Consider the following 10,658-nt stretch of genomic DNA (forward strand, 5'->3'; position numbering starts at 1 on the left):
CTTCAACTTGAGTGTTCCGCGCGCGCGCGTTCCAGGAAAAGCGGCCACGCGTCGAGACCGCTCCGAGAGATGATCGCTCGTCCAAAAATCAACCGAAACGAGTGGAAAACGGCCGAGAAAGGAGCCTTTGAAGTTGGGAATTTCGCTCTCTTTTGCTGCCCTGGTCATCGCGAGCTGCTTGCCGAGGCGCGACGCCTCCTCCTCGACGAAGCCCAGCTTCTTCGTCGCGTAGTCGGCGCGGCGCCGCTCGCGCAGCAGCTCGCGGCTCGGGCCCTTGGCCGCCTTCGCGGGGGACGACGCCGCGTCGCCGAGCGCCGCGACCTTGGCCCGGAGCTGCTCCGCGCTGAGGCCCTCGTCGTGGATCGTCGCGAACTCGGCGAGGCGCGCCTCGTAGTCGCCGGCCTGGGCCTCGAGGAGCTCGCACATGGACCGGAAGTCGGACGCCTCGTCGCGCGCGAGCCGCGCGTCGCGCTCCGCTTTTTTGGCCGCGGCCTTGAGCGCCTCGTTCTCGGCCGCGAGCGCCGCGGCCTCCTCGGCCTTGCTCCCGGAGAAGTCCAGGGTCGACGTCTCGGCGAAGAAGAGCTCGCGCTCGGCGCTGACGGCGTGGAGGCGGTCCAGCGCCGCCGTCGCGGTCTTGAGCTGCGCCTCCAACGTCGCGACCATGTCCTGGTGGTCGCGGCTCTCGTCGGTCATGAGCCGCAGGTCGCGCTCGAGGCTCGCGATCTTCTTGGCGTCGGGCGCCGCGGCGAAGGCCCGCGTGTCCAGCGTGCCCGCCGTGCCAACCGACGCGTCGTCCGCGGCCGCGCGGGGCGCCTCCGGCGCCGCGGCGTCCGGCGCCGCGCCGCCGCCCCCGCGCAGGAGCTCGTGGAGCTTCGCCGCCTCCTCGCGGCAGGGGTCCACGGTCGCGAGGAGCGCCGCGACCTCCGCGCGACCGGCGCCGTCGTCGCGCGTCCACTCGGCCGCGCCCTCGAGCGCCCGCTGGAGCTCCGCGTCGAGGTCGCGCACGCGGGCCTTGAAGTCGCCGCCCACGGCGGCCTTCCGCGGCGGGCTCGGCGCGTCGGGCTCGAGGACGTAGGCCGGCTCCTGGCTCGCCTCGGGGTCCGTCCGCGAGAGCAGCGGCTCGTAGGCGCCGACGTCGCCGCGGATGTCCGGGAAGAACTCGCCGGGCGCCGCGGCGGGCACGTACTCGCCGCCGCCGGACCGCGGCTTCCCCGGCGCCGGGTTCGAGTAGACCCTACGGGTGCGTGTGTTGCTGCGCTGGCGCGGGGGGAAGGGGGGGGGACCGCGCACCGGATGGCCTGCTCGTAGCGCTCGAGCACGGGCTCCTGGATGACGGCCTGCTGCTGGCGCGGGCTCTTGCCCTTGCCCCGCCCCCGGCCCTTGGGGCCCTTGTCCTTGGGCGCCGACGGCTGCTTCGCCACCGGTGCCTCCATTGCTCAGGAGAGAGCCCTCCCGTTTCGGCGTCGGGGCAGCCCCAACATGGACCCAATGGTGAGCGTAAGGTTGAAGATTTATTTTGTGCATCCCAAGTTGAAATTAGCTGCAAAACGTCGGGCGCTGGGCCTGGACCTTGGGCAGCGTCCCGCGCGCCGCCGCCGCCGCCTCGACGTGCTCGACGCCGGCGTCTCCCCGAGCCATGCCCGGGCGCGTGGCCTGCCCCTACGGGACGGACATCGAGGGCCAGGACCTCCAGCGCCAGTGCCAGAGCCGCTACCGGCGGCACCCGAACAAGCCCCTCTTCGAAGTCGCGCCCTTCGCCATGGGCGCGGGCTTCGCCGACGCGACGGGCCACGACCCGACGTGCAACGCGCGCAAGGACGAGTACGCCGTCATCGCGCCGGCCGTCGGCGACGCGCCGAACGACTCGCTCTCCTTCTTCATGGAGAACATGCGCGCCTACGACGACCACAAGGTCCGCACGAACAAGACGGAGGCCGCCGTGACCATCTTCCCCCTGGGCATGCCGCCGAAGACGCGCCAGAAGAAGAAGCGCGCGGCGCCGCCGCTCACGGACGACGAGAAGTACGAGGCGCGGAACTGCTACGACGCGTCGCACCTCCAGTACGACAACATGCGGCGACACGCGCGCGACGACCACGTCAAGCAGGTGCCGCTCCCGAAGCCGCCGTCGACGGTGCCCCGGACGACGCTGCGGAACCGGGGGCTCGACGCGGAGATGATGATGGGCAAGGTCGACCGCTTCAAGCACTTCCGCGGCCGCGCGATCAAGGTCGCCCACGTCGACGCGTTGCCGGGCGCGGCCAAGTGCGGCGCCGACCCGCTCACGGCCCAGCAGACCGTCGACTGCTACGGCTACGCCCTCTCGAAGCGCGAGGGCCTCAAGAAGTCGAACCAGCTCTCCGACGACACGCGCGCGGCCATCTTCGGCTACTGAGGCCTCTGTTGTTGTGGGCGCGGCGCACATAAACGCGTGGAGCGCGGCGCGTCTCCGTGGGGAGGTTCCGGCGGCGCCGCGGCCGAAGCGCGGACGTTCTTTTTTTCACTTCAAGGTGGGGCCTTCAACTCGACGGATATGCTGGGCTGCCCCGAGGTCGCAAAAACCGTGTGTCGTCGAGCCAACGACCATCGGCGGGACCGCCGGCGCGGGAGGGGCGGCGCCATGGTGTCCCCGCAGACGTCGCCGAGTAAGAAGGACGGCAGCCCGACGTTCCACAAGGGCATCAAGCGCGTCGCGCGCCACGTCCTCGACTCGGACCGCGTGCTCCAGCTCATGGAAATGAACGGCATCCTCGAGCCGGAGAAGGCCTACGTCCTCGAGGCGGCGAACCTCCACCTCGAGGACATTTACGATCTGAGCGACGTGCCGCGCCTGCGGACCCTCGACGTGACGAACAACCGGCTGACGAACCTGCGGAACCTCGTGGGCGTGCGCCACCTGAGGGAGCTCCGCGCGGGCACGAACCGCATCGACGACGCGGACGACGTCGGCGTCTGCAAGGAGCTCGAGGCGCTCTACCTCCAGGACAACCTGCTCGAGGAGGCGCCGCGGACCCTGGGCGGGTTGCGGAGCCTGAAGACGCTGCGCCTCGACCGGTGCCGGCTCAGCGGATCCGTCGGGCCGGGGTTGGCGGGCTGCGCGGCGCTGACGTCGCTGGACCTGAGCGGCAACGCCCTCGCGTCCTTCGCGGGCCTCGCGAGCCTCGGGAGCCTCACGGAGCTCGACATGTCGCGCAACGGCCTCACGGCCGTGCCGCTGGGGGCTCTCGAGGGCTGCCGCGCGACGCTCGCCGAATTGCGGCTCGGCGACAACGAGATCGGCTCCGTCGCCCTCGACGCCGCCGCGCCGGCGGACAACCCCGAGGCCGACGACGAGTCGACGGACGCGCCGGGCGAGGGCCTGAACCCCGTGCCCGCGCGCATGCTCAGCGGCATCCAGCGGAAGATGAAGAACCGGCGGAAGGCGCCGGGCGCGCGGCGGCCGCCCGCGGGCCCCGCGGACGGCCGCGCGCGCGCGAGGCGCGGCCCCCTGGACGGGCTGAAGGCCTTCCACAACCTGAAGACGCTCGTGCTCGCGCGGAACCACCTCGCGTCGACCCAGGCGCTCCCGAAGTTCGCGGGGCTCGTCGAGCTCGACGTCTCCGAAAACCGCGTCGCCGACCTGGGCGCGCTCGCGGCCGTCGCGCCGAACCTCGACGTGCTCAACGTCGGCGGGAACCGCCTCGACGACATCTCGGCCGTCGTCGAGGCGCTTGTGAAGCTCCGGGGTTTGGTCGAGCTCCACCTCGCGGGCAATCCCTGCGCGACGTCCACCGCGACGGCCGACATCCGCAGCGCCATGACGCCCAAGGCCGCGGCGGAGGACGAGGCGAAACCCTGGCAGCGGCCGTCGAGCCGCGCGGGCGGCCGGCCGAAGACGCCGGGGGGCGGGAGGCCGGGGTCCGCGCGGCCGGGATCCGCGCGTCCGGGATCCGCGCGGCCCGGAAGCGCGCGGCCGGGCACGTCCGGCGCGAGCCGGCCCTGCACGGCCGCCGCGGGCGCGCCGGGCTGGGCGCTCCTCTGCGCCCGCGCCTTCGCGAAGCTCGAGGTCCTCGACGACCTGCGCGTGGAGCAGCCGTCGGCCGACGGCGACGGCGGCGACGACGACGCGTCCGCGCCGCTGCCGACGGCGGCGCCGGCGATCAAGCCCCTGGCGACGCACCACACGAAGACGCTCGAGCGCCTCGAGCCCATGGACGACACGGACGCGCGGGTCGCGGCCTTCCGGCGGCGGCTCGCGGGCGTCCGCGGCACGCTGCGCGAACTCGAGGTGAAGGAGATGAAGCTCATGTACAAGGACGACGACGCGCAGTCGCCGCGGACGCTGCGCAAGCGGCGCGGCGCGGAGCCGAACGCCATGCTCCCGAAGCCGCCCCAGGCGCCGGAGCTCGCGAAGAAGCTCAACAGCTTGGAGCGCGCGCTGTCGTTCGGGCGGCCCGCGCGGCCCGCGGACGCCCCGCGGCCGTCGCCCGCGCGGTCCCCCGAAAGAAGCTCGAAGCCCGGGCCCGCCGACGGCGCGCCGCCGCCGCCGCCGTCCTTCGACGAGCAGTTCCAGGCCGACGCCGCCGCGGACATGGACCGGCGCGACGCCGCGGATTCGGCGCTCGACGACGCAAAGACGTGGAAGGCGCGCGTCGACGAGATGATCCGCGAGGACTCGGGCAGCGACTCGAGCGACGACGAGGGCGCGGGCTACGCCGAGGCGTCGCGCAAGGCCGACGCGGCGCTGCTGCGGTCGCTGGCCACGGACCCCGCGCCCGAGGCGCCGCCGGCGGTGCCGCCCCTGCCGCCGAACCTCGCAAAGGTCCTCGAGGACCACCTCACGCCGCGCAAGCCGTCGTCCCCCAAGACCTTCGACCCGTCGCCCGTGGACATGGACGACCCGGCCGTGCCCCTCGCCGCGGCCCTCGCGGACGCGGACGCGCTGCCCGTCAACGTCGACCTCGACGACGACCCGGACGCGTTCGCGACGCGCGCCAAGTACGAGTCGATGATGCAGGACTACACGGAGGCCATGGAGGCGGCGAAGATCTCGCCGGCCAAGGACGCCGCCGCGGCCGACGACGACGAGTTCGCGGTGATCCCCGACGAGCCCGCCGCCGCGCCGGCGCCGCGGAAGGCGCCGCTCCGCCGGAAGAAGAGCGGGCCCCGCGACGAGTTCAAGGTGCCCCGCGGGAAGATCCAGCACTCGCCGCGCAACGTCCTTCCGTGAGCTCTACTTAGGTGGCGCCGCCCTAAACTCCTCCTCGCTCTTCGCGCGTTCCGACTTCCCCGCGATCTGCCACGGGTGGAGGGTCCGCGCCTTCCGCCGCGCGGCCTTGACGTGCTCGGGGACGAAGTGGTGCGCCTTCTTCGCGGCCGGCGGCTTGAAGACGTGGGGCTTCCCCGGCTTCGCCTGGAGCAGCTCGTAGTACGCCGGGATGCGCTCCGCGAACTCCTCGAAGTCGACGTGGCCGTCGTCGTCCTCGTCGAGCACGCGGAAGGCCGCCTCGATGCGCTGGGGGTTGCGGTCGCCCGTGGCCTGGAGCGCCCACTTGAACGTCCGGAACGACAGCGTCCTCCCGCGCGTGCGCGTGCCGTTGACGGCCAGGAACCACTCGCGGAACAGCTTCGCCGACTCGGGCGTCGCCGTGGCCGCGCCCCAGAGCGCGCCGGCCTTCGAGAGCCGCTTCATGCGCGCGTGGCAGGCGCGCAGGGCCTTCACGTCGATCTTCGCCCGCGCGCGGCGCTCCGCGGCGATGCGCTCGTCGTGCGCCTCGGTCTCGGCGCGGTGCTGGGCCGCCTGCTCCGCGTGCGCCTCGTCGAGCTCGTGCTCCAGCTCGCGCATGTGCGCGTAGGTCGTCACGGCGCCGCCCATGTCTTATTGTAACACTGCTAGCGACAAAAGATGCCGTGCAGGGCTGCAGGCCTGCAGGATCGATGACTGCTTTGCTTGGGCTGCATCGCGTGGAATGCCCGGAAGGGCTCCACGGGAGATGTTGCCGTGCAACGTGCATCGATTTCGAGTTTGCCGCGACTGTCACACGATTGCTTTCCGACTCCTGGGCTGCTCATCGTCAGCGACTCGCAGCCATGTCGGTCAAGATCTCGGGCCCGGACTGGGATGAGCGCGCCGCGGCGCCGCCATACGCGCGCCCGCGCGCGACGGACCGAAAAAAAAACGAGAGAAGAGAACGAGCGCCCGCGCGCGGCGACCCCCCCAAAACGAGCGCCCGCGCCCACGACCGCAGGTACATGGAGGAGGTGTCGAAGGACATGGACCCCGGCGCCAACGACCCGCTGAAGATGACCTACTTCAAGGACGACCCGAAGCGCGACGAGCAGAGCGTGCGGGGCTGCTTCCTCGACGAGATCTACAGCCGGCCGAACATGGAGGAGCGGCTCGCGGAGAAGTTCTTCGACGGCGACGTGCCGTGGATGTACGACAACCTGGACAACCTGCCCGAGCAGGCCTACGACGAGTTCTTCCAGGAGTATTTAGTCGAGGCGCCGCCGCGCGCGGACCGGAAATACAAGATCATCTTCTACGGCGTGTCGGGCTACACGGGGTCGCTGGTCATGGAGTACATCAAGCGCGAGTGCCTCGACGACTTCGAGGTGGCCTTCGCGGGGCGCACGCTCCGCAAGGTCGTGGCCATGCGCGACAAGATTCTGGGGGGCACGAAGTGGGCGAACGCGGACTGCCTCAAGTGCAACATGGACAACCCCTTCGAGGTGGAGAATCTCGTGGCGAACTGCTGCGTCGTGGGCAACATCGCGGGGCCCTTCATGCTCACGGGCGGCGAGCGGCTCGTCGAGGCCTGCATCCACTACGACACGGACTACTGCGACGTCAGTGGCGAGATCCCCTGGAGCGCCAAAATTTTACAGTTCCACGACCTGGCGCGCGACGCGGGCGTCTACATCGTGCCGTCGGCGGCCTACGCGGGCGGGTTGCCCGACATCATGGCCTACATGATGGCGCAGAAGATGCGCGAGGTCGACGGCGGCGCGGAAATCAAGAAGCTCCACGGGTACGTGTCCATGTACCAGGAGAACGAGGGCACCGTGGGCTCTTCCGGCGGCACGCTGAGCACGCGCGCGGCCATGTCCACGGGCGACAAGTGGGTGCGGTCCGTGATGATGAACCCCTTTGCGCTCGGCGGCAAGGTCCAGGACGGGTCGCGCGAGGAGGACCAGGACAAGGTGCTGACCAAGGTCTTCCGGGACCCCGTGGTCAAGTCCTGGGTCGCGCCCCACGTCTACGCCTTCTTCGAGACGCGCGTCGTCCGCCGGTCGAACATGCTCCACAACATGCTCGTCGGCGGGCCGGACATGGGCTTCTGGTACGGGCCCGAGCTCAACTTCACGGTCTACGCGCTCATGCCCGACGAGTCCACGGCGAAGCAGTTCAAGAAGGGGTCGACGTCCACCAAGGCCGAGGAGGAGCGGCTCCGCGCGGAGGGCAAGTACTACGGCGCGGGCGAAGGGCCGCCGCTCGACGAGCTCTTCGAGATCGGCGTCTACTCGCTGTACCACATGGTCGCCATCTCCGACTCCGGGAAGAAGCTCTGCTGGTCCATCAAGGGCCGCGACGGCTACTTCGAGACCGCGCGCATGTGCGTCGAGACCGCGCTCACCATGGCCTGCTCCGCGCCGGAGCTCCGGTCCGGGCCCTGCTCCGTGCGCGGCGGCATGCTCGGCGCGGGCCTCGCGGGCAAGGACATCCTCTTCGACCGCCTCCGCAAGAGCGGCATGGGCTTCATCGACTGGTCCCCGGGCACGGCCAACGACGGCAACCTCCCGGAGGACCGCGCGGACCACAAGGTCTGGGACATGCGCCCGCCGCCGCCCAAGGCCGAGCCCGAGAACGAGTAGGGGGGCGCCGCCGCGCCGTCGCCACGTAAGCGCCCACATCGCGTCACTCGAGAGGCGGCGAGGCGAATTCGTCGGGCGGGGTTCCTGTCACTTGTGCTGTCCATCGTGCGGCAGGACATGTACACGAGTCAACGTGTGGTTCACTAAAAATCCAATATCTTAAGATGATAGAGGAGAAACGATTCTCGTGCTCACTCTGAGAGCTTCGATCTGTTGTACTCCGTCATGGAGCCCGTCGCGTTCTCCGTCACGACGCGCGCGTCCCGCGTCCGCCGCTTTCGCGCCGCGCGGCCCCCGCACGACCCCCACCGCCTCTAGGTTCGACCGCTGGCAGACGGCGTCGAGCGCCTACGGGGGCTGGTACCAGCCGCCCCCGCCCAGCGCCTTCGGGCGGCCCGTGCCGCCGACGACGGCGAACCTCATCAAGGCGGCGGAGCGCGCGTCCCGCAAGCGCCGCGAGAGCGAGGCGGCGAAGAACGGCCGCCGCGTGCTCGGCGCGACGGGCGCGGCGGGCAACGCGGGCGCGCCCGGCGGCACGAACGACGCCATGTACCTGACGACGGGCCTGTCCCAGAGCATGCTCGAGGGCCGGTTGCGCAAGGGCGGCTTCGGCCCTTTACGGCCCGCGGCGGAGGTCGAGCGCCGCGGCGGCGTCGACCTCGCGCCGGACGGCGCGTCCCGCTACGTGCCGCCGGAGCCGCCCGCCGCGTCGCCGACGCTACGGATCACGGCGGACCCGGCCTTCGAGGCGGAGACGACGGCCGCCGCCGTCGAGGCCGAGGGCCGCGAGGCCGCGAAGCGCGTGCCGCCCAAGACCTCCGACTCGCAAAAGTCCGTGCGCTTCGACGGCGGCCCCACGGAGGAGGTGAAGCACTTCATGAAGAACCCGGCCATGCGCAAGATCCACGACCGCGCCTTCGGCCACGAGTGGCAGGGCGACCTCGCGTCGCCGCTGGACGAGGCGAAGCGGGACGGCGGCGACCACTCCGTGAAGCACTTCATGTCCGACAAGGAGAAGCGGAAGCTCCACGACCGCGCGTTCGGCAAGGAGTGGGACGGCGACGTCGTCAACCCCCTGGACGCCGCCCGCGAGGCGGGCGGCGACCACTCCGTGAGCCACTTCATGCACGACGACGCGAAGCGCAAGCTCCACGACCGCGCCTTTGGGAAGGCGTGGCAGGACCCGGACGCGAAGCCCGAGTGGATCGCGGCCGACGGCGCGGACCACTCCGTGAAGCACTTCATGGACGACAAGGAGAAGCGGCGCATCCACGACCGGGCCTTCGGGCACGAGTTCCTGGGCGACCCGGGCGCCGCGTCGCCGCTGGACCACGTCGACGGCGACGCCGCGGACCACTCCGTGAAGCACTTCATGTCCGACAAGGAGAAGCGGCGCCTCCACGACCGCGCCTTCGGCAAGGAGTGGGACCCGGGCGCCGCCGAGGCCGAGGAGGCCTACGCCGAGCCCGCCAAGCCCGCGGCGCCCGCGCACCCCTGGAACCGGGCCGCCGCGGCCGACGACGCCGTCGCCTTCGCGCTGCCGCCGCCCGAGCCCGCGGTGCCCGCGGCCGCGGCGCCGCCGCCCATGTTCAAGGACCGCCCCCTCCACGGGTCCGACCCGGAGCCGGAGGTCGCCGCGGACCCGCGGCGGTCGCCGGGGCCCGCGAAGGAGCCCGTGTTCCCCGTCGCGAAGCCGCCGGCCGCCGCCGCGGCCGCGCCGGCCGAGCCCCGGGCGCCGCCGGAGCCCAAGCCGCGGGCGCCCCTCAAGCCCGCGGCGACCCCCGTCTTCCAGCGGCCGGGCCGCGCGGTCATCGAGGCGCCGGACCCGGAGAAGATGCGCCGGGAGCTCCACGACGCCGCGTTTCCTCCCAAGCCCGAGCCCGCGGCGCTGGACTGCGACGAGGGCGTCACGAAGGAGGTGGAGCACTTCATGCACGACTCGGCGCGGCGCAAGATGCACGACCGGGCCTTTGGCCACGAGTGGCAGGGCGACCTCGTCAACCCCCTCGACGCGGCGCGCGCCGACGCCGGCGACCACTCCGTGGGCCACTTCATGCAGAACGAGGCGAAGCGCAAGCTCCACGACCGCGCCTTCGGCAAGTCCTGGCAGGACCCGGACGAGGACAAGCCCCAGGCCCACGGCGACACGTCCATCGAGCACTACATGACCGACGAGTCGAAGCGCAAGCTCCACGACCGCGCGTTCGGCAAGGCCTGGCAGGGCGACGACGCGGCGTCGCCGTTGGCCCACGTCGACGGCGCCGAAACGTCCATCGAGCACTTCATGCAAGACAAGGAGAAGCGACGGCTCCACGACCGCGCCTTCGGCCACGAGTTCCAGGGCTGAGTCCCGGCGATACCCCCCCCGAAGCCCCCCGGGCGACGCCGAAGGAGCGTTCAAACCCCATTAAAGTTCGGCGGCCTTCTTCTTCTTCGGCGGCGCCGGCGGCGTCCAGGACGACGCGCGGTTCGCGAGCGCGCGGTCGAGCGCGTAGTGGGACATCTGGGGCCCGCCGGGCGGCCAGATCGCGCTGAGCTCCGCCTGGACCCAGGCCTTCAGATCGTCGTAGGACGCGTCGTCGGGCAACGCGCCGTAGAAGGCCGCGGCCTGCGCGAGGAAGACGCCGAGCTCCTGGCGCGACACGTCGCCGTCGCCCGCCAAGTCCAAATCGCCCGCGCGCAGCGTGGCCCCCTTCGCGGGCGGCGCGCGGTCCGGGCAGCGGCCCGCGTACTGGGCGGCGAGGCACGTCTTCGACGCGCGCGTCGCCTCGGCGCAGACGGGCGCCGCGGAGAAGGCGACGGCG

General features: G+C 71.7%; 1 protein-coding gene across 1 annotated transcript; it reads left to right on the top strand.

Annotated features, from left to right (window-relative positions):
- Positions 1-1,636: 1,636 nt before the first annotated feature.
- On the top strand, positions 1,637-10,201 carry AURANDRAFT_63928 (hypothetical protein; the record flags this gene model as incomplete). Its single annotated transcript, XM_009038325.1, has 4 exons — positions 1,637-2,346; positions 2,662-5,205; positions 6,228-7,850; positions 8,173-10,201. The coding sequence occupies 4 exons, from the start codon at positions 1,637-1,639 to the stop codon at positions 10,199-10,201; spliced, it is 6,906 nt and encodes a 2,301-aa protein (XP_009036573.1).
- Positions 10,202-10,658: the final 457 nt, after the last annotated feature.

Source organism: Aureococcus anophagefferens (assembly GCF_000186865.1).
Source record: "Aureococcus anophagefferens unplaced genomic scaffold AURANscaffold_8, whole genome shotgun sequence".
In the NCBI taxonomy this organism is placed as follows: Eukaryota; class Pelagophyceae; order Pelagomonadales; family Pelagomonadaceae; genus Aureococcus; species Aureococcus anophagefferens.